This window comes from Ictidomys tridecemlineatus, chromosome 1 (genome assembly GCF_052094955.1).
Source record: "Ictidomys tridecemlineatus isolate mIctTri1 chromosome 1, mIctTri1.hap1, whole genome shotgun sequence".
Lineage (NCBI taxonomy): Eukaryota > Metazoa > Chordata > Mammalia > Rodentia > Sciuridae > Ictidomys > Ictidomys tridecemlineatus.
Window position 1 is genome coordinate 186,023,034 of NC_135477.1, and position 24,558 is coordinate 186,047,591.

At 42.7% G+C, this 24,558-nt stretch overlaps 1 protein-coding gene across 1 annotated transcript; it reads right to left on the reverse strand.

The window, feature by feature from the left end:
• Positions 1 to 21,662: 21,662 nt before the first annotated feature.
• LOC101970336 (olfactory receptor 14I1) lies at positions 21,663 to 22,662 on the reverse strand. The gene is made up of 2 exons (XM_005342756.2): positions 22,224 to 22,662; positions 21,663 to 22,189 (listed from the first exon to the last, which is right to left on the reverse strand). The coding sequence occupies exons 1-2, from the start codon at positions 22,660 to 22,662 to the stop codon at positions 21,663 to 21,665; spliced, it is 966 nt and encodes a 321-aa protein (XP_005342813.2).
• Between the last annotated feature and the right edge of the window lie 1,896 nt (positions 22,663 to 24,558).

The following is a 24,558-nucleotide window of genomic DNA, read 5'->3' on the forward strand; positions in this document are numbered from 1 at the left end:
CAAAGCCCACATGGACAGCCAAGTGGGTCCCAACAAAGGTGCCAATGACACTGGAGCGAACACAGCCTTATTTTTGACTAGCTGGTGGCTTATTTCTAAAAATTAGTTTCTTTCTTCATGTTGACATTTTTTCCCCAAAACCAGTTGAAGCACTTAGAGAATTTTTGGGGTTATTCTTCGAGGCTGACTGAGGAGTAGGTGGAATCACCTCTTTTTGTTTTACTCCAAAGTGTCCTTTGGGAGATTTTGATCTCCAAGGATGAAATTCCTGCCTGTGAAGTCTCGAATCAGGCAGGTGCTGGTGATAGAATAGTCCAGATTTTGAGCTAAAGGACTGTGACGTCATCAGATCTACTCTGCCAAGGAAACCAGGTCACAGAAATCACCTCCTTAGAGCCCGATGAGGGCTGCCTGCTGCAGACCAGGAGAGTGCAGGGCGGCTGGTCCCAGTCCCCGTGGCTCTGGAGCACCATGACATCCTAGGAGCACAGCTTGGAGGGCTACAGAAACAGTGGCCTCATCCTCCATCTAGAGCCCAGAGGTTGACACAACACCTGAGCTCACCTGCATTACTTTGGATCCAGAGAAGTGCCTTGTCTGCTTGTGTTTAGTTGAAGAGGTACCTGGGAGGGCTCTGTGGCTTTCTCTGGAACCTTCATGTCCTTCAGTCACCAGGACTGAGGCCACTGCTCAGGTGCAGGTGAGTCTGGCCCATGCTCCAGGGGATGCAGAGGGGGAGGAGAGCTGAGCCAGCACAGGCTGGGGAGGGACCTGCAGACCTCAGGGGTGATGGGCCAGCACAGGCTTGTGGGGGGGACCTGCAGACCTCAGAGTGATGGGTAGCACAGGCTAGGGAAGGACCTGCAGATAGACACTCAAAGGTGATGGGCCAGCACAGGCTGGGGAGGGACCTGCAGACAGACACTCAGGAGTGATGGAATGGAGGCCAGAGGTAAACTTCTTGGTGGTCTGAGGCATAGGGGCTGACACAGGCTGAGGCTGTCCCTGTCTCTGAGGCCTGTCCCTACTTGTCAGTGTAAGAGGAGCATAGGAAGAAAGAGTCCAGGCCATCGTGAAATCAGCCCCCTGGAGCCCCAGAGCGGGGCTGCTTGGCTGAAGTCTCTCTCATCTTCCCCAGTGGCCTGAAAGAAGAGGAACTGGGCATGCCAACTGATTTCCACTCTTGGTGATCTCTGCTCCATGCTGAGACTGAGTGTCTACACACAGGATGCTGATGGGTTAGTTCTAGAGCTTTCTCATGGGAAGGTCAATGAGTAGCAGCTGCTGGGACCTTGAACAACTGTGAGCAGGAGACTATTCAGTCCAGAGAGGCACAGCTGTGAGTCCCTGTCAGCAGAGTCAGGCACCCACATTCCAGCCCTGGGGATTTGGGAGGGTTGCACAGCAGCAGCAGCCCCAGTGCACAGACCTTGGGAAGAGCCACAGTGCCCCCTGCTGCTCACCAGGCAAACATCAGTCTTGGTGGAAATGGTGTCAGGAACATAGCCTGGGAAAGCTGGCCCAAGGATGTCCATGGGCCACACTCCCCTGCTCCATCTCAAAGTCACTCATGTGAGTAAGCAACCTTTGCCTCTGGGGAACTCCTGGACTCCCAGGAGGTTAGGACATGGGGAATGTGGTCCTCACAGCATGTGAGGAGGTTGTGGGGAAGGGGTGAGAAAGCCAAGGGGGCTCTGGGAGAAAAGATGAAAGGACCTGGGCAGTGGCTTCCTCAGGAAACCGGGAGCAGAGAGAAGAGAAAGTGTTCTTTGCTCACCAGGAATATAAATATAAATATAAATATAAACCCCAAAGGCGCATCCTCCAGCCACACCCCACCTGCCTACAGTTACTGCAGGTAATCCATATCAGTGGATTAATCCACCAGTTAAGTAGCACCTCTCATAATCTAATCATTCACCTCTGAAATTCCTTGCATTACCTTGCACATGAGCTCTGGGGGGAGAGTTCATTTCTAAAACATAACATTCTACTGCCAAGTCTCAACAGATGGGTGACCAGATGCTTGATGAACCAAAGGAGGCCAAATAAATGATCTTATGTTGTTGTAATAAATATTTTAAATAAATATTTTAAAAAATATTTTTTAGTTGTATATGGACACATCTATTTTTATTTTTATGTCATGCTGAGGATCGAACCCAGTGCCTCATGTATGCTAGGCAAGTGCTCTACCACTGAATTACATCTTCAGCCCATCTTCTTTAGAAAAAGAAGATGTGTGTTCCCCCTTCTGAACAATGAAGAGGATGTCATAGGTGATCTCTTTGACCAGTCTCTGGTTCACTTCCCATGGCCCTTTCCTTGACTGGGCCCATCCTTGGCACAACTGCAGAGCCCAGGTTTCCTAAAAATTCTGCTGCTGAGTCAACACAGAGAGAACTCAATCCCTCCTGTTATCCTCTCACTCTTTTTTTTCCCCCAGAGATTTGAATTTTTATTTTTTCAATATCTGGTCAGAAATACAAATGGTTAGAATTGTTAGATATTGGCTTATTATTAGGGTCACAACATTAACTTACACTAACAAAGCATCAATTTTTAAATTAATAGTACTATAAATATTATTATATATTAAAAATCAATGGTACTCTTGCACGTCAGTTTTTCCCCATTTTTTCCTCCAATACCATCATTTTTAAAATTAATTAATTTATTTATTTTAATTAGTATATATGGCAGCAGAATGCATTTTGATTCATTGTACACAATTACAGCACAACTTTTCATGTTTCCGGTTGTACACAATGTAGTACCATATGTACAGTCATCCATGTCCCTAGGGTAATAATGTCCATCTCATTCTACCATCTTTCCTGCACCAATGCCCCCTCCTCATGCTCCCTCTCTTTTGCCCAGTCAAAGTTCCTCCATTTTTCCCATGCACCCCTCCCCAATATGGTTCAGCATCTACTTATCAGTGAGTGGCCTTTGGTTTTGGTTTTTTGGGATTGGCTTACTTGGCTTAGAATGATAGTCTCCACCTCCATCCACTTACCTGAAAATGCCATGATTTTATTTTCTTTTAATGCTGAATAATATTCCATTGTGTATATAAATTTCTCATCCTCAACCCTTGGTAGCTTGTCACCCTGCCTGTCTTAAGCAAAGATCATCTTCCCTTGGGCCAACAAGAATCCCCCGACCACTGATATTTCATCCCAGTAATTTTCTATGCACAGAACTTCTCCATGCCCACCTCCCTTGGGCTATAAACCTCACTTATCCTCTCTTATTGAAAGTTGGGCCTGATCTAGCTCCCTGGATGGGACAGTCTTTACACCTCTCAATGGTCCTTAAGAAGGCTTTTAGAATAGTTTAAAAAAAAAAAACTGGTATCAGTAGGGCTACCTTCCTTTCTGTATGTCCCAGGAGACAAACTCTTTTCTTCTCTAGTTTCTAGAGGCTTTCTGCATTCCTTGGATCATGGGCTCCTTGCTTATCTTCAAAGGGCAGTATTGGTAGGTTATGCTGTCATCTCTGTGCTTCTCAGACTGCAGGTGAGAAATACTTGCTGCTTTGAAAGATTTATGTAGAGAATTTGGGCCACTCTGTTTCATCTAGGATGGTCAATCTCAAGGTCTTCTACCTAAATCATATCTGCAAAGTCTTTTTTCATAGATAGCAACATGTTCACAAGTTTCTAGGAAAACTACCCTGAATGTGCAAATCCCCGACAATTTCAATACACACAAAATTGAGGTTTACTTGGTTTTGAAGGAAAAAGAGGCACAACTATAAAAGAAAAATGTCATACATGGAGAAATGATGGGTATATGTTAGTCCTGGGGATCCTCTCAAATGCTAACATCTGTGTGACACACACCAAACAATTGAGAATGAGTCAATCACACAAAGCATTCTTTAAAGAAATGTGTGCACATTTTTTAGTCATAGAATTTCACATATCCATTAATTTTTGATTAATTGTCCATGTGGAAACTCAGCTGCCCATGATAAAGCTACTTGTACATTGGTTAGAGCTATTGCAGAAGGGTTATCATGGTCCATTGCTCCCAGAACAAATTAGAAGGCACCTCATGGCAATTGTAGGAACATTTTTAGACTCAGTCTGTTGAGAATTAAATTGACTCTGTAAATGCACTTTAAATCAATTTTAATTTTAGCAATGTATAGGTTTTGACTTGTTTTCTTGAAGGAATTTGAAACTTTCAGACTGCCCACTATCTTAAAAAAATAAAAACCAAAAAACTCTGTTCCACAAGAATACACTCAAGATTGACATCGTGAACAAGACATTAAAAACTTTTAAAACAGAGGCAATACAAAGTTTTGTGTGAACATAAAGGATGTAGATCGTGTGCATTAATAATTTACTTGTTACGGAAACACGTGCCAAATGCCTACCGCATAGGACTCTGCAGATGTGGGTGAACTGCAAGAATAACACAGTCTAAAGAGGAAGTCAAAAGCTTTGTGAAATGTCAAATGACAACCGAAGTAACCACCCAGAAGCAGTGGCTGGCGGTGCCCAGAGGCATCTGACTGGACAAAGTGACCCTGTGAAGGGATCCGAGGAGGCAGGAGGAAGGCGTGCTCACTCAGGCATCGGGTTGGAGAGGAGGTTCCAGCAGGGGTGATAAGCATCCGACTTTCCCTTGGGTGGCTATCTCTGTGACCTAGGGTTGAAAGGCCTGTGGAGCTTTCCCTAAGGGCAGCAAGGTCCACGGTGCTCTCTGCACCCGGGGTCCCCAAGCCTCTTCCCTCAGCAATCCTGGCAATCTTTGAAGACAAGCTCACTGCAGTTTCCCCAGGGGACTTGACTCTCTTCCTTTCCCAGCTCTGCTGTGTGGGCCTTCTTGTCCTCCAGCCTCTGCTTGCACTTTGGTCTTTCTGGTCTGCCTTCCTCCCCTACAGATTCATGCCTCTTCATCCCTGAAAAAAAAAAAAAGCCCAGATATCCCCCTTTTCAAAAAAGTACAATGACCTTCCTTCACCGCATCTCTTGTGAAGTCCCTGGTTTGTTGATTTTATTTCCTGGACCCAAAGCCTCCTTTGGATATTTCTATAGGCATATGTATTGGTATATAGGAAATTTGAATTTTAATGTCTTTCTCCTCTCTTGAGACTGCAACCACACCAACTGTGCAGAAACCAGCATGGATCAGGGCTGGAAGACCAAAGAGGGCAACCTTCACTAGACATAAAATCAAGGGTTTTAATTGGCATTTTAGCTTGACCATTTCCTACATCCTTATGTCCCTGTAGCCGTCAACTCCAACACAGTCCCTTTAGGATGGTAATAAATTACACCATCAACATGGCGTTCCAAACCCCACCCTTGCCAGGGACCACCGCACTTTTCCTGGGAGAGGCCTTCTCTATCTCTATGTCCCACCATCCTGTCCAGTGCCACTTGTCACAGACCAAGGAGCTCCACTGGGATGACAAGAGAAAGACCAGCATACCTCAGTCCACTCACCAGCGGAGGCCTCGGTCCCCACCCATTTGATCTGGGCACAGAGATGCTTCTCAGTGTCACTGTAATGAGTACGACCTGATTCTCATCAGCTCCTAACTGTAAATGTCCAAAATCATGGCCAAATATGTTACCAGAGGTGCAGGTGATTAAGTCAGAGGGCAAAAGATGGTGATGTTGTGAGATCAACCCTTCTAACTGGAAGGAGGATGCCTGTTCTCCAGCAGCTTCCTCAGCACCACCTTCATATCCTTGTTCCTCAGACTATAGATGAGGGGGTTCACTGTGGGTGGCACTACTCTATAGAATACCGAAACTAGCAAGTCCAGAGTTGATGGAGATTGCGGCAGGGGCTGTAAATAGGCAAAAAAGCCAGAAGAGAGGAATAGAGTCACCACAAGGATGTGAGGCAAGCACGTGGAGAAGGCTTTGGACCTGCCTGCTCTGGAAGGCATCCTCAGCACAGTGGAGAAGATGTGAATGTAAGAAATATCCATGAACACAAAGCAGACAAAGTCCAACAGCAGGCTCAGCCCAATGACCGTTAGCTCCCCAATGTTGTAGGAGCAGGCCAGGGCTAGCAGCTGTGGGACTTCACAGAAGAACTGGTGAACATCAGGAGACCTACACCTGGGTACAGAGAAGGTAGCCGCTGTGTGCAGGATTACATTGACACCCCCACTGACCCAGGAGGAGGCGCCATCTGCATACAAACTCCACGGCTCATGAGGATCTCATACCTGAGTGGGTGACAGATGGCCACGTAGCGGTCCTAGAACATGACTGTGAATAGGGCTGCTTCCATTGTGGCAAAGAGGAAGAAGAAAAATACCTGGGAAACACACCCAGGGATTAAAATGGTGTTACGATTTGTCAGAGAGTTTTTAATGGGTTTGGGAACAGTGATGGAGATGAGGCACAGATCCAGGAAGGACAAGTTCTTTAGGAAGAAGTACATGGGGGTGTGCAGCCCATGGTCCTTGGTGATGAGGGTGATGAGGAGGAGGTTCCCAAGGAGGGCAGCCAGGTAAGCCATCAGGAAGAGTGCAGCATGCAGGATCTGGAGCTCCCAGATGTTAGAGAAGCCCATGAGGAGGAAGGAGCTCCCAGAGGTGAGGTTGTCCATCTCTCTGGATGTCCCAGCATTTACTATGAAAAATAGAGAGTGTGAGCTCAGGCTTCACCCAAAGGCTTCACTCTTCTGTTTTCCTGATTCCCTTCCTCTTACTCATCCGTGCATGGATCAGGAAATGTGAGATGACCTGAAACTGACACCAGCAAGCCTCCATGAGTCTATTTGAGCACCGTATCCACATTGTGTGCATGATGAAAGAGGGAGGTCAGCCTAGTCCAAATCATGAGGCTGTCATTCAATCTGCATGAAGGTCTACAATCCATACCTGACTCAAATGCCACATACTTGACACTAAAATAGAAGAGGCAGGGGCTTTGGAGCCATCAGTTCCAAATACAAATTTTCATTGAGGCACTTATTAACACTGAGACCCCAAATAAATTATCCAAATATCATTTCCCTCAATTTACAGTGTAAATTTTTCCACCTGGTCTCTGATCCAAGTGAATGATGCACATAAAATATCTAACAGTTTGTGAACAAGAAGGTCTTTAACCCATACTACTTCCATATGGATTCAGCCTTCCTTCATTATGGCAAAGTCAGAAAAAACATTGAAAATGTGAAAACAATAGAAAAAATACTGAGTGTTGCATCTAGTTGCATGTTATTACTTTGAGCTACTTTACAGTGCTGGAGGTTTTAGGATGTTGTCAACTATGAAGATCATTCTTGTTCATAGAAACATAACTGATTCAAATTCTCATGTAGTGCAGTAGCTCGCTGCTCTGTGGACCATGTCATTCACATCCCTCTGTAAACCCCATCCTGCTCCATTTGCCTTGAGTGTGACACTTTGATTTCTCCTCTGAACCACTTGTGGTGTCTTGCCAGTCCCTCCTTATTTAATGAGCTAGACCAAATTTTGTCCTGCACTTTATATTGACATACAGTATCTGTGCATATCTTGGGGCACAGTATGAGTGATATGTAATGATGGAGTCAAAGTAACCAGCATTTGCTTCTCTCCAACACAAATCACTTCCATGTGTTGGGTAGGAACATTTAGACTCTTCTCAGTATTTTAAAATATGTTACAGACTGTTGAAGGCTAAGGTCACCCTACTAGACACAGGAAGACAACACCACACATTCTCACTATTTGTGAAAACTGTAACACTGACCTCATGGAGAGGAGAGTGGAACAGTGTCACTGGAGACAGGGAAGAGTAGGGAGGAGTGGTCCCAAAGAGGCAGGAAGGGCAGGAAGACACAGTCAGGAGGAATTCATTTTGGGTTCCATAGCCTGTGATTGTTTTATATTCACATGAGAGTCTTGATTTTACTGTCTGTCTGACTGTCTGTCTATCTATCTATGTATGTATCTTATTCAGCACTTACCTGGATGGCAATTCCTAATATTCACAGCCACACTTCATGAAAATACTTGATAGATCTTAGGGGAATAATGCATCAGAGACAGACAAGAGAAATGCAAAGATGTTCTTCATTTTTTTTGTCATGTCATAGTTTACTAAACCCTGCTGCTTGGTAGCACTGGTCTGTTTACTGTAATATCCACACTAATTTCTTGCACATACAGACCTTCTTATCCTCTCCAAAATCCTCAAAGTGGGTGCCCTTTTCTTTCAGGCTACACTGCAGTGACTCCTAGGTAGTTGGGGCACCAATTCCCCCCTTCTGTTCAAAACTGCCTGCTGGCTCTGCTTTCCCCTTTGGGTCAGTCTGGGTGCCACAGCCTTCCAGCTTTCACCTGTCAGTGGAGGTGGACTGCTTGTCATCAGGATGAGGGTAGGAAACCCCTGCATGTCACCACCAAGCACTCTCTTCTGGTTTGCTTTTATGTTCCTTCCCATGTGTAAGAGGAGGAAAGGCCCTCTCCTCCACAGACTTGTAGTGCAGATTTCACTGGGGACACTGATGCTGTTTTGCAAAGTGAGTTTAACATCCATGTTTCCAAGTGTATTCTGAGGAGCCAACTAGGCAGGATCCCTGTGTGAGGGCTAGCAGCCACTCCAGGGTTCCCCCTAGACCAGTTCCTAACCCAGTACTTATTCGGTGAAGGCCAACAATGTTTTTCCTGATCAATGCTATTAATTAGTCAAACTAAGCTTTTTATTTTGTTCTTGATAAAACTTCTGCACTTAAAGACTTTTCCCTCCAATTTTTCCCCTTTTCTTTCTGCAGTTTGAATTTTTGTTATGTAAATAGATACATGAAAATTTAACAAATACCGTGGTGCTGACTTTGTATAGGTACTTATGCTCTGTGGGAAGATACTGGCAGCTTGTCTTTGTCTAGATATGATTGGGAATGGTTACACAGCAGTGGAAATATGAAGTGGCATGGTGTTGCATGGGCACCTTACACTTCAGAAAATAAATGAAAATTGCCTTTCAAAATCAATTCCAGTGGAGACAGTGACCCAAACTGCTCTCTTTTCCTAGACAGAATTTTCTGTTTCCTGGGGTATTATCCTGATTTGTCCCTTTGTAAACTCCATATCTCTTAAAAGACCTACCCACGCTGCCTTCCAGTCCTACCTGTGTTCCTTTTTTAGTCCCCCTATAGCCACATGAAGCTTTGGGTCATGACGTCAGCCTGCCATCCAGCCAGTTGGCATATGCACAGCAAACAAGGTAGCATACAAACAACCCACTGCCCAAGAAGGGTGGCTTGTCACTCTTGTGTGACATTGACTTGGTTTTTGTTACAAGCTCTTTGCTCAACCTGACCAGTGGTCCCCAGAGTGTAGCTCTTGACCAGCAACATAGCATCCCTTAGAAACTTGCAAAGAAAACAGACATTGCCTCCTGCCTCCCAGATGTACTGAATCAGAAACCCTGGGACAGACCCAGGGCAGGAGTGGTAATGCCCACTCAGACGGACGTGGCACCTGCTGGTGTTGAGACTTTTACTGGAGACTTTCTCATTTTTTTTCTTAAAAGTATTTGTACCCATCAGTTTCCACTTTTCTTCTGTCTCCTAAGTAAACACAGACTTACTCTGTCATTTCCAGCTGTCAAAATAAATTCTCAGCAAGAGCTCCTCTTCCTCTGGAGACCCAGTCACTTATCTCAAAACTACTACACGGGAATTACATTTTAATTCTCTGATAAGTGATAACAGAATAATTTCCTAAACAGTACCTGGAATAAGCATGTACCATAGCACCCAGGGGGCCAGGCAAGGGCAGGCAGCAACTGTGTCATGAGTTGGGAGGAAATAAAGAGGATCTGGTGTAGAGAGCAGAGGAAAGGGGAAGGTCCTTTAAGCTCTGCTCCTCTAGGGTATGTGCTGAGGTGGAGGTCTGAGAGGTGCTGGAGGAGGAGGTGGGAGCTGGCGAGGAGGAGCGGAGGCTGAGAGAGGAGTTCTCACCTGTCCTGCCTCAGCAAGGGCATCAGGGCCTGCTGCAGGGCTGCAGAGAGGCGCATCCCTCACACAGCTGCTGTCCACATTCAGCAACTTGCCAGCTGGGAGTTTGGGGGACAGGGAACCAAGTGAGGATGCTACTTTTAAGAGCACATGAGGGTGCCATCCCAGGAGGTTGGCAGGACAGGGTCACACCAGGTGTGAGAGGGAAAGAGAAAGCACAAAATAAGGAGGAAAAAATGCAGGGAAGGTCAGATGTGCTCTTCAACAGGTGAGGGAGAACAGAGGGCAGAACAGAGAGCTGGCTGCAGAGCTCTGGGGATGAAGTTCTCCCATTTTCTCCCAAACTGGGAGGGAGTGAGAGGGACAGACCCTGCTGGCCTCATGGTGTCTCTGCCTCTTTCTCACTGCCTCCCTCTTCCCAATCTAGCTGTCCTGGGCCCAGGGCTGTAGGAGACTCCTGTGCTAATGGGAGACAGAGGAGCAGGGCTGCAGAGTGTCCTCGCCTCAGGGAGGGTGAGCAGCAGCTTTGGGTGCACACGTGATTTGTCCGTGCTGCCTTGATTAACGTAACATAAAACAAAACGTCACGGCTCCTGCTAAGAGTGTCTTGGCATTGCTGATGTGCAGTTAAAAGGATGTGCTTGGGGAAAGCCCTCCTCTGTCCCTGGAAGCACCCACAGCCTGCCCAGGGCTGGTGCCCCTGGCTTCCCTGGCTGGGCTCCGAGTGGACAGGAAGACCCCACAGTCCCTTTGGAAGCATGCACACACCCATCCATCTTTGATCACTCAACATATTCAGAAAATATTATAATTGTATCAATTCCGAAAGACCAGCTAAAGTGGATTCTAATTGAAACAAAGAGGAGGCTTCTTATATTTTTGGAAGTTTCTGAAAATATTTCTGGGCTCCAAAATAATTTTAATGTCTACTATTCCCCTCTTCAATATGAATAACTCAGAAATTGGCTCCTAAGATCCATGTGACGAGAATGTGTCCAGTTTATGGAGCTCACTCTCCTGGACTCTGAGCTCCCTGTGATGGCTTCTGCTCTTTTCTTTAGAGTAAGGGAACTTGGGAAGGCTGCACTGTGGAAGGCTCACCATAAGGCAGAACAATTCAGTTAAAGAAATTCACTACTGGGAAACTGAGATCTCGAGTGCTTAACCTCTACCAGCCACAATTTGAGTCTTTCCAAGTGTTACTATAATTTATATCTATGCTAAGATCAACCTGTAATATGCCACTATATAATAAGGTACATATTTTTATAAATATGCAATTTGCAGTGATATTCATACATAATACTTACATCTTTATAACAGGGAGGGAGTGCCTTGCAGGAAACCTGAGTACTCAGCCCACCTCACATAGCCGGGGCAGGACCTGAATGCAGGTAGCCAGGCTCCACAGGCCTCTCAGTGTCGATAACTTACCTGCCCCCAGATGCCTTCAGGAACAGCTCTTTTTTTCCTGAAATTGAATAGAGAGACACTCTACCACTGAGTTGCTTCCCCCATCCTTTCTGATTTTGATTTTGAGACAGGGTCTCTGCAATGCCCAGGTCTCCAAATTGCATCCTCCTGCCTCAGCCTCCTGAGTGGAAGGCCACCTGTGTGCCTAGCCATAAAAAAGTTTGAAGAAGTGACCTGGTAACTGGGCTCCTCCGCAGAGTGCCTCTCGTCCTGAAAACAGACTTCACATCCTAGCTTTCTGTTCCTGACCCACATGCAGTATATCAAGCCCAGGGTCTGGCATCAGGTGGTCCCAGGGGTCTCCTCCACTCCGTCTCCCTGTGGGCTGCCAGGAGGTGAGTTTAGCATGTCTTCTGACTTCCCTGAATCACCTGCTGCCTCTCCTGAGCTTCAGGGCAGACCCAAGGAGCACAATCCGGACACATGGGTGCAGCCAGCCCTCACAGAAGTGACTTACATCTGTGGAGAGCAGCCAGGTAGGAGACAGTGTGACCCTGGGGCCTGTTCAGCAGGGGGTGCCACCTCAGGGCCAGGACTGCTACCCACACTGCTGCTGCTCCACAGGGATTCTCTGAGAGGGCAGGTAAATACCAGGGGAATAGAGCCAATTAGCCACCACACTGTCCCTGGTGGGAAAGGAACTCCGCTGGAAGTGCCTCCTTCACTGCCCCAGTGGCAGCAAATCTCCAGACTGACTACTCAGGCTCTTTACTCAGCTGTCACAATTCTTCATTTTGTCCCTCTTCTTTATTGGTCCCTCTTAGTTATGCATGACAGCAAGATTCATGTTGACATAATTATAAAGCATGGAGTATACTCCATCCTCACTCACCTTTCTCCTCCCTCCCTTGCCCCTACCTCTACTCTGCTGGTCTTTCTGCTCTTTACTTATGGATCTCACTTATAGGTTTACTTATGGGTGTTTGCATGATCATCCATGATCCTCTGTGATACATGTAACTTGTGCTGACTCTCCCGAGAGCTGAGTGTGATGGTGAAGGACAGTGAGTGTCTCCAGGGCTTGATAAATGAGGGTCCCTGATATGATTTCAACCAAAGTTGTCAGAAATTATAATCATTTCCATAGATTCTCAGGAACCATCTCTACTTAATATTCCTTGAGTTTTCTGTATCTGAGCTTTTGTTCACTGGTATATGAGAGTCTGGCTCTACCTTGCACTCCTTTCTCCCACACAGTGATGGATACTTTCTCTCCTTCTAGAGAGCATGTGCGATCCAATATCCTCATACTGGTTACTGTTTGGAGAAGTCCTACAGACAGGTGGACATAATGCAAACTAGTGTGCCATCTAAAAGGGAACATTTAGCTCAGGACATCTACAGTCTTTCTGGATATTTAAAAAACTGAATTTGAATGTGAAAAACAGGTTATAATCATATTTATTTTCCTGAAATGTCTTTTTAATATTTTTGGTCATATCAGGTTTTTAAATCCATCTGAGTGTTAATGCAGTTAATATGTTAAAAGTCACAGTACTGAATTCTGTCTACCCACAGAGAACCAGGTTGACCCTACAAAAAGAACACCTTACTGTGCTTTAAGGCTTTAGGTGAAGCCCCAGGAGGGTGGGCACTATTGACACAGATGGCAGAGTGTCTGCCTAGTGCCCCTCTGTACCACCCTTGCCATCCTTGCTCCTGGGTGCAATGAAAGGTCCATTTCAGTGAAGTGGATCCATATAGAGGGGGTTAATTGTTTTCTAAACACATAACAATGGTTTTAGATTTATCATATTTTGCCAGAATTATTAATAAAAATAGGGGAAAAATTCTTAGTAAATTACTTGTTTCCCTTAATGTTCTATAAATCACAAGGCTATAATTGAGAAATTTTATTTCTCAATTTATCTTTTCCTTATTTATCTTTTCCCAAAAACTCTTTTCATTTAAAATTACATGATTTTTGTAGCTACATTTCAAATTGTTCATTTGCCAATTAACAACTCTGAAATGTATGTCATCTCAAAAATAGAGGGAACCAGATGCTATATATTTCCATAATTTATTCTTACAAGCCAGCTGCCCATCCATTTCTGCAAATGGGCATACATAGTCCTTAAATAAAGAAAGAGGACTTCGCAGAAATCTTGTGATATGAAAATAAAGCAGCCATCCCCAATTGTTCTGGATGCTGTGTTAGCTGTAGCATCCTGGCACCATTTATTATATATATTTTAAAATATTTATCTTTTTATTCCATTATTTAAATCTGAATTATTTTAGTATAGCTATGAGGCAAAAAGTTGTCTCACACACACAGAGACACATACACGCAGACACACACACACACACACACACACACACACACAGACTCACACATACACACACAACCCTGGGATGTGAGGGTAAGCATGACATCAACCCTGTCACCCAGGCCCTTTCCTACATACAGAGGCAAATAATGATTCTGGCTTAATTGATCTGATAACAGGAAAGTGCTCTGGGCCAAACACCAGAGTAATTTGTACTGAATCTTCCAGAAATGAGAAGCCAAACCCAGCTAAATGTCTCTATCCACCTCACTGTGGGACTGCAGTGTCTACGTATGACTTCATCACCATGTTAGCACTTCATGTTTGTGTAGCTAGAGTTCATGAATGAGACGATCCTAGCAAAAACATCAAAGATATTTTGAGTGTGTGATTCAGTTTTAGGGCTCTAGACATTGTAAGCAATACTATATTCTAATTTCTACAAACTTTACACTTTCTCAAGTGTCACATGAAACTCATATATATGTGTCAAGATTTATTCTACTGGATATGATGAGAATATGTCCTGACTCATGAAAAAGTAATGATAAATTTATTTAATGCTAGTTTTGATAGTTTTTGTTGTTGTTGTTGGATCATTTGGATTTTCAAATTTTATGGCCATTCAAACATAAATATATTGCAGTAAGTAGATATATATATATTGTCGCATATTAAAATTTGACAATCGGACTGAGGATGTGGCTCAAGCTGTAACATGCTCACCTGGCATGCTTGGGGTGCTGGGTTCGATCCTCAGCACCACATAAAAATAAAATAAAGATGTTGTGTCCACTGAAAACTGAAAAATAAATATTAAAAAATTCTCTCTCTCTCTTTAAAAATTTGGCAATGATTTTCAGTTTTCAGGACTCATATTTTAATTTATTTATTTAAATTAGTTATATATGATAGTAGAATATACTTAAGCACTTTGATATATCATACATAGATGGGATACAATTTCATTTTTAAGAGTGTACATGTTGCAGAATCATATTGGTCAGGACTCATATTTTTTATAAGCCTAGTGTTTTAATTGGATTGCATTGGTCAAGAATTCCAATGTACATGAAAAATAATGATGTAGTAAGCATCTGAGATTATTTTTAATTTAACAAAAATATTTTCAATGATATCTAGTCCTCAAAATGTTGTGACTTTATATATATAATATAAATATTTATATGTATTTGTATATGTATACATATATATAAATATTATATATTATATAAATATTATATATATATATATAAAACCATTTTCTTTTGAGTGGGTGTGTATATATTGGAGTAGAGAGTAGTTAGCAGTTAGTGCAGAATTTAGCAGCTTTCTTTACAGCATCTAAGAACCTGATCATTTGACTTTTATTTATAGATCTAAAATAGTAAATATGAGTGGATTTTATAATATTCATGTCTCTCTAAATATGTTGGATTATATCTGCGTATCACCACCCATCATATCAATTTTAGATTTTAGAGAATTACTACTCTTATTTTATTAGAGTCAAGTCTGTGACATATACTAGAGATTATCCAAAAAACAGACTTCAAAGGATTAATTAAAGTGTGATGCTTCCCAACTAGTAAACAAACAGCTTCATGGTAATTTCAGAAGTAAACTCCATTCTTAACTCCATTATGAAGATGTGAATGGGCAGAGGAAAACATGTAGTAAAATTTACTATGGATATGCCTGGTTCCAGATATTTGCATTCATTTATTTATTTTGAGAAAATGAAGAAAGAAGTATTGCTTTGCTAGCAAAGGAGAAACACAGGAGACTCCTGTCCCAAAGGCTGTGACTCTCTTGATCAGGAGGGACAAGGGATTTCCCAGATATTTGCATTTATTAAGAAGCAAGTCACTGAGAAATTGGGTATTACTTAATGTTTCCAAAGGGTTTCACAAAGATCAAGGTACATGAGTCCAAATAATTAAAGATGCCAGTAGAAATCAGTTAATTTGAACATGGAAAAATCACAACCCCCCCAAAAATCCATGAACATGCTGTGTGAAAAGATCAAAATAATATTTTAATCTCTGGTGAAACTTGCATGCTCTCAGGATATGAAATGTACATTTTAAACATATACTTCTTAGCCAGATGTGGTGGCACACCTGTAATCCCAGCTCCCTGGGAGGCTGAGGCAGGGACCATGGTCACACCATGGGAAATGCTAGTGTTACAGTTATCAAGATGTGATGTTCAGGGCAGGTGTAAACAGCAAAGTAGAAAAATGCTGGCAAACTTGTAGAATGTGTTTTCAGACATTGCTTCCATGAGTGGATGGCAGCAGTTTCTCTAAAGTTAATTCAATGTCCTAATAAATTCCATTTCTATGTATTTATAAATAATATGAAAACTGATCCTAAAAAGCTTTGCTTGTATGTAAATATCCACAGCAGCTTTGTAAACAGAGACTAGTGTCCATCCTAGTTTATCCTGGATAAACAAACTGGCAAAACAAACAAAATCAAACTGCCACAACAGACCCAATTTCACAGGCACAGCAATAAACAAGCCCCAAAGAAAGACAGCATATTCCTGATGCCATTCATCCAGTGCTCCAGGATGGGCTGAGCATGCTTCTGGGGACAGAAATCAGAACACTGGTCACCTTGGGCTGGGAAAGTTAGCTGGACATTCCCACTGGGCAACATTAGGGGTGATGGGGATATTCTGTGGTTTGATTGCATCATCCTTTTGCTAGGTCTAGAGGGGTCACCTCTAGATGTACAATGTACAATGTACAATCAACTTTGCCTGTAATTGACATCTCCCCACAGTGGCTGTGCTGACTTCCATTCCCCAGCAGAGCATGGGGCCACTGACTCCTCTGTGTCCACATCCCACCAGCATCCTTGTTTGCTTGGTTGTTTTGATTAAAGCTATTCTGACTGTTGTGAGAAGGAATCTCAATGTAGTTTTATTCACATATTTCCAATGACTAAAAACATTTAGCTATTTTCATATATTTATTGGCCATTTATACTTCTTTTGTAAGTGTCTAGATTATTTGCCCACTTGTTTTTTTAATTACAACTAAATTTAATTAAAAATTATATCAAATTTTTATTGGTGCATCATAATTATACTCACAGTGGGATTCAACATGCCATGCATTTGCTCATTTTTTTAAATTAAATTACTTGTTTTTTTGTTGTTACTTTTCTACTTGTGTTTTGTCTAGTTCTTCAGGTGTTCTAGGATGGATCCTGCCATTGCAGAGGTCTTTTGCTTCCTTGGTGAGGTTAATTTCTAGCTATTTTTGTGGCTATGATGAATGGGATTATTTCCCCCAGGTCTTTTTCCAACAGGTCAACTTGGGTTGTACAGCAAAGCTACTGGGTTTTATGTGCTGATCTTGACTTCCTGCTCTGCAGGGCTTATCACCTTCACCTGTCTTTTAGTGGAACCTCAGGGCTGTCTAATGACTCATGTCATCTGGAAGCGGGACTAAAGTCACTTCCTCCTTTCCTGTGTGTGTCTTTCTCTTGCCCTACTGTTCTGCCTGAAATGTTAAGTACCATATTAAATAGAGGTGGTAAGAGTGGACAGCCCTGCCCTATTCCTGCCTCTGGAGAAACTTCTTTCTGTTTTCCTGCTCAGTACCATGTTGTCCATGGGTTCACCCTGTGCACCCTTTATGTGGTTGAGGGATGACCCCCCAAACCTAGTCTTTCATTGATTGCTTAGGACTCAGACCATGCTCCATCTCAAAGATGGCACTATGTGAATTTGTATAGACTACAATTTCTTTTGACGTCAGTCAACATAGTCTGTAAATGTTGATTTGATTAATGTGGTCAATAGTGTTTTTCAGATCTGTATTGGATTATTTTGTCTGCTGAATTTATTAATAACTGACATAAGGGTGTTGAAATCTCCCAATAAAATTGTGAATGTGTCTATTTCTCCTGGAATTTCAGTAATTTTTGATGTCCTTGTGTCTGGGGTAAACATATTAAGGAATTTTACATCTTCTTTGCAAAATGACCTGTTTCATATATCTAATTCTGTTATTCTTCCTAATTACTATCATTGTTCCAAAAGTCCTTGTCTGAACTCAACACAACTGCCCAATTTCTTTTGTTTAGTTTCAGCATGGAGGTTCTCTCTCCATTTCTTTACTTTTAATCTACCAATATCTTTATATTTAAAATGATTTTTTTAATAAGTAGCATATAGTTGATTTTTATAATCAACTCTGATAATTTTCATCTTTTAAGTGTTCTGTTTTGAACATTTATATTTAAAGTAATTATTGAAAGAATTAATTCAACATCTACAATGTTTTTAATTCTTTCATATATGCTTTTTAATTTTTCTCTTCTTTCTGACTTTTTTTTTGTACTAGGAATTGAACTCAGGGGCACTGGACCACTGAGCCACACAACCCCAGCCCTATTTTGTTTTTTATTTAGAGACAAGGTCTCACTGAGTTGCTTAGGGCCTGGCTTTTGCTGGGGCTGGCTTTGAAATATCAATCCTCTTGCCTCAGCCTCTTGAGCTGCTGGGATTACAGGACTGCACCACCACCCCTGGCTTCTCTTCTTCATTTTCCCTTAATTTTTTCACCCAAGAGATCGCATTGAGTTATTTGATCTTTTCACAGTCACATTCCTTAACACTCTCAGGCTGAGCCTACACATGTCTCTAAAACTCCAATTCTTCTTTTTAGTGGACTTATTCTCCTTCATATTGACACTGTGCACCTTTTATAAAACTAAAATAGCCATCTTCTAAACCCTGCAGACTGATCTCTTAGTCAATTAGCACCTGCAAAAAAACTAGATGATGAAAATCCATGCTACATTCACATGCTTCCTAAGGATTTTTTAAATATAAAATCCTAATTTTCATAATAATTTCTTGAGGTAATAATGAGAAATTCCACCTCATAGATGGGAAAATGGTGTTTATACAACTATGCAGGATTATATAACCGGTGACTAATGATAAAAATATTATAATTTAGGAGGAATTAAACATTAGTGTTTTGGTTTGTGTTTGCTGTTTTAATTCAGAGAAAATTCAGTGCACCATTTCTTTTTGTTACTTCTCTTTTCAGTTTAAGTGGGCAAGTAAGATTTGACAATGTAGAGTACTTTCCATATTCTAATATGCTTCAGGTAATAAATGACCATGAATTCTCATCCTTTTAAAATTTATAACAGTTACATTCAGTTACAAGGAGAAAACATCATGGCTGAATACAAAGTGTGACTATGATCATAAAGAAAAGATCAGATAAGGAGAGTGGCCTAAATCAGAAATCAGGAGGAAAAAGTGTGCTACAAGTCATGCCCTGATAGAGCAGTGAGTACCAGGATATAAGCACTTAGTGGATGTCAGCCTCAGTGTTGTCATGCATGAGGTGAGGTCATGGCAGCGAGGGACCTCTCCTCAGAAGTGGAACTACACATCATGACTGCCGGGTAAACCTTTGACTCAGAACCTAAAATCCAGTGGAGCACTGATGGACAGTGAATGGATGGCCACCACAGGAAGACACTAGAGGTGGCCAACACAAAGCATGCCATGGAGCCACTGGAGTGTCCACATGACGGGTTCTGAAATCTGGAGGAGATGGAAGTGGCCACCTGGGTGACAAGCTGTGGGAACCAGGAGTGATGGCCATGGTCTCCAGTATTCACACAACAGGAAAAAAAAACAGTAGAGAGCAAGGGTGGTGCAACAGGAATCCATGCCAACAGGTGTTTGTCAAATGCACCAAGAACGTGAGTGGGAAAGCAGAGTCTCTTCAACCAGTTGTGCTGGGAAAATCACACAGTCAATGTAAAGAATGACAGATGTTTATCTCTCACCATGGACAAAAATCAACCTGAAATTAATCAAAGACCTAAGACCTGAAAGTACGGGTGAGGGTTTGGATCTTTGAACATTTTATATTTTTTAATGCCCAGATGTTGGTTCCACATGAAATACGTGACTATGTCTCAGAACCAGGAGATAAGATGATATCTGGATGTCAATCATGCCCTGCTGACTGCTGCAAATTAGCACTTGCTTAGAAGAGAAGAAGTGATATTGAAAGTCCAAGTTCTGATTGCTCCATATGGTGCTATTCACAGAGGATGAGAATGCAGAAGCAGTCCTGGTGCCTTCAGTGTGGGGTGTGTTCAGGGCAGCCGAGAGAGCACGATGTAAATGTGCTTCAGAAGATGAAAGGTCATGGAAATCATGCTAAAAATCTTGATGTTTCAGAATAGACGTGGCAAGAGTTCCTGAAGGATTTTTGTTACTATAGGAGCATGTAATATCCATGTGTTTAAGGAACTGAACAGACACTTCATGGAAGAAGAAATACAGGTGGTCAATAAATATATGAAAAAATGTTCAACATCTCTAACAACTAGATAAATGTCAATTAAAACTACACTGATATTCCATCTCACTCCAATCACAATGGAAATAATATTAAGAATACAAGTAAGTACAGTAAATATTGGTGAGGATGTGGAGGAATAGATTCACTCATACATTGCTGATGGGACTGAAAATTGATTTGACCCATCCGGAAAGCTGTATGGAGATTCCTCAGAAAATTTAGAATGGGACCCATTTGACTCAGTTATCCCACTCCATGGTATATACTCAACGGATTTAAAATCAGCAATCTACAGTGATACAACCACATCAATTTTTTTTATAACAGCTCAAATCACAATAGCTGAACTATGGAACCAAAAGATGAATGGAGAAAGAAATTCTGGTACACAATGGAATATCATTCACCCTTAAAGACAATGAAATTACGGTATTTTCTGGTAAATGGATGGATCTGAAGACTGTCATGTTAAGTGAAATAAGCCAAGCCCCCCCCAAAAAAATGTCAAATATTTTCTCTGATATGTGAGTAGTAAACACACAATGAATAGGGGGGTGAGGGGCAGAAGAGAAGTACAATAAAATAGACAATGGAGAATGGAGGGAAGGGAGGGGGATAGGAAAAGGAAAGACAGTGGAATGAGTCTGACACAATTTGCCCTGTACACACATGAAAACAACACAGTGAATTCACCATCTTGTACATCCACAGAAATGAGATCCTAACTAGAATAATAGATATTCCAACCTTGTATAATAACATCAAATGGATTCTACTGTCATGTACCACTAAAAAGAAACAATAAATTTTAAAAAGATTTTTTTTTTCTTAAAAGGTAACCTGGTATGTTATGTATGATGAAGAAAGAAGACAGCAGGAAGAGGAACCAAAAGAGTAGTTTAATTCTGCACCAGGGATGGAATTCTAAAGATTTCCCAAAAGGAAAACCATATAAAACAATGGTAGTGGAGAAGGACAGAGTCCTGCTTCAGCACCAAGGCCACCCACTGACCTCCTTAACCTGTTCTTTCTTTAGGAAAAAAGGGTGCTGGGGAAGCCACTGAATTGAGGACATATTGACTGTAGACAACTATATCCTTTAGAAGGATAAAGGTGAAATGAGAATGGGTTCTACACTTTGGATGTCTAATCATAGGATAGGCTGAATAGTAGAATCAGGAATGGTCAGGCAGTTTGAAATAGAAGGAAAGGAATAAGTAGATTGTAGACAGGTTAAAAATGTGGTCCTCATGTTATACTCAGGGAAATGATGTCAAGAGAAAGATGGAAATTCATGATTAGGGGCAATAGCATGAGAGTGATGATAAAGATTTGAGAATACTCTTTAAGAAAAGATCAGAGGGGAAAAAAACATGAATTCTTACAGATATACTGAATGGAAGAAGAATTATTTAAAAATGATTTTTATGGTACAATCTGAAGAAATCAAGATTTGCAAAAAAAAAAATTGTGTTTCTGTGGTGGAACTGTATGTAAAACCATTGAAGTGAAGGACCTTCTGGGGAGGGAGGAGAACCAGCAGGTGGTGGGTGGGGACGTGGGCAGGGGGAGACTCAGCAGGAGGGCAGAGGAGGGATGGATGAGGTTGTCTGCACCCCCTGGGCATCAGACACCTGGACCAAGGCCAGCTGTGCAGCACCCAGCGCTTAGACTCCGCTGGCAGCTCAGCCTCTGCAGTGCGACCTTCATGTCTCGGTTCCTCAGAGAGTAGATGACGAGGTTCAAGGAAGGGGTGAGGATGAAATAAAAGATGGATGCCAGGCAACCCTGGATGGGGGAGTACTGAGACGCAGACCTCAGGCAGGTGAAGCTTCCACTGCGGTAAAACAGGAGGACAGTGATCAGGTGGGAGGAGCAGGTAGACAAGGCCTTCCAGCGGCCGTCCCCCGAGGGCATCCGCAGGAGGGTGGAGAGGATGCGGATGTAGGAAAGGACCTTGAGGGCGAAGGAGCTCAAGACGATGCAGCTGCTCATGGCAAAGCCCACCTCCTCCCTGGGGTGGAAGATAGCACAGGAGAGCCTCATGAGAGCGGGGATGTCGCAGAAGAAGTGCTCCACTACTTTAGGCCCACAGAAGAGCACGGAAAAGGTGTTGACGGTGTGGAAGGCTGAATAGAGGGTCCCGCCCACCCGAGGGTCCCGCCCACCCGAGGGTCCCGCCCACCCAGGCCAGGACCACCAGTGCCCAGCACCGTCCATGGCTCATGATGGTCCCATAGAGCAGGGGCCTGTAGATGGCCACACACCGATCATAAGCCATGGCTGTGAGCAGAAAGCACTCAGCTGAAGCAAGTGTGAAAAACATGTAAAGCTGAGCTACACACTCGAGGTAGGAAATGACCCCAGGGCCCTGTAGTGTGGTAGCCAGTGCCTTGGGGATGGTGACCGAGGTGTAGCTCAGGTCCAGAAAACACAAATTCTTCAGGAAGAAGTACATGGGTGTGTGGAGGTGGCTGTCTCTAAGCACAGCTGTGATGATGGACATGTTGCCTAGGAGGCCAAAGGCATAGACCAACAGGAAAGAGACAATGACTACTGGCCTCCATTCTGGGATGTCTGAGAAGCCCCTGAGGATGAAGTGGGTCACTCTGGTCTGAATGGACATTTCTCCCCCTCTGAAATTGTGTTCAGATGCAGTGGCCACAGATAGCTAAGAGGAGGTCAGCTGGGAATATGTCCAGGGAGGTCTTTGTCTACAGAGGTTCATCTTCTCTTAATGCAAAACATCCTAGAAGCAGCTTGTATGAGAATCATAATCCAGGAAATTTGATTATTCTGAGGAATCACTCAAAAGAACTAAAATTGGCCTAGTATAGTGACACAGTCACATCCATCCACGTTTACAGCATGACTCCCAAGAGCCAAGATAGGGGATCGGCCCAGGAGCCTGTGAAGACATGAATGGTATAGAAAATGTGGACTAATATGGCTGAGTTTGCTCAGCCACCAAGAAGAATGAAATGATGTCATTTACTGGTAGTTGGATGGAGGTAGAGAAAAGGGATGGAGGTGGAGAACTTCATGCTGAGTGAAATAAGCCAGAGTAAGAAAACCAAGGGTGGAATGTTTTCTCTCTTATGTGGGTTGGAACAAAATAAGGAATAGGGGAAAGAGTGGACCTCAAGAAGGGAAGACAGTGGGAGAGGAGGAGCTGAGCAATGAAATTCACCAAATTCTGAAATTTTTGAAATTCACCAAAATTCTGTGCACATGTGTAAACCCCCAGGGAAGGCCACCCTTAGGTTTATCTGCCCACTGTTAATTTAAAAAACAACAAATAAATAGAAAGAAGTCCAATACAACAGGAAGGAGGTCAGAGAATAGGAAAGGGGAGGGGAAGGGGAAGTACAAGGGGCTGAAAGGTGGCAGTTTAGTTTCATGCACATACTAATATTTCAAAATAAAACCTACTATCATGTATAACTATAATGCACCAATAAAATCATTAAAATTATTTAGTAAAAATATTAGTGTCAAATTTCTGAAAGGAAAGTCTTACATATATAGTTTATTAATTTAATTTAAAATATGGAATATTTAATATAATTCACAAAATCTTATAGACTGTACTTACTACAGAATAGCATATTTAGTTAACATGGATATATTTTACAAACAAGGGAAGATCAAAAACACGTACCTAGCAACTCTAAGGTTCAAACATGTTTTTAAACAGCTGCTTTTCTCTGCATAGATGTGTCAAGCAGTGCCATAGTGAAGTTCTGGCTCCTAACCCCAGTGGGGGATGATGTCCCTCAAGCCTCATTTTTTAGACAGGACAGGACACTTGCTGTCATGCAGCAGCAGGAAGGTGCTGGGGAGTGGCCACAGCTCACCTCCTCATGCAGGCCCATTCTTACTCCCAGGCCTCCTCACCTGAGTGACTGAGAATCCTGACTCAAGGCTTAACTCTTCCAGCCAGGCCCTATGACAAAGCTCTGACAGCTGCCCATCAACAACACTTTCATAGGAAATTCTTATTCACTTTGGAAGTTGGTTAAAGTTAGGAAATTTAAGTTTATTCCAACATTCAATAAAATTTAAATACATCCATGCAAACTTTTCTCCACTGTCACCTCCTGTGGAGGAGTCCTAGAATTGCTTCCTATCCTCAAACACACTGAAGTCAAGTTGAACACAATGAACATATTGAAATTAGAATACATAAAATTCAATTTTGTGGGATCTTTTATAAAACAGCTCTGCTAGGACCCAGGGAAACTGTCTTTGACTGAATGCAGGAACTTAAGCCCTGAGCCCAGGTGTGTGCACCAAATTCCTGCTCCTAGGGGTCTGGTTAGTGTCTGTTTCCTACTTGCTGTCTTCTTCCTCTGCGGGCCTGATCCTCCAGAGTAAGACAGGCCTCTTTCCCTATGTGCAGTCTGTGCTCAGCGGAGAATAAAGGAGGGAGCAGCCTGAGTGCAACCTGGTGGAAGTTACCCTTAACACACTCGGCTTTAGACATGGTTCTGCAGGAGCTAGCTCTAGTATTTCCAGCTGT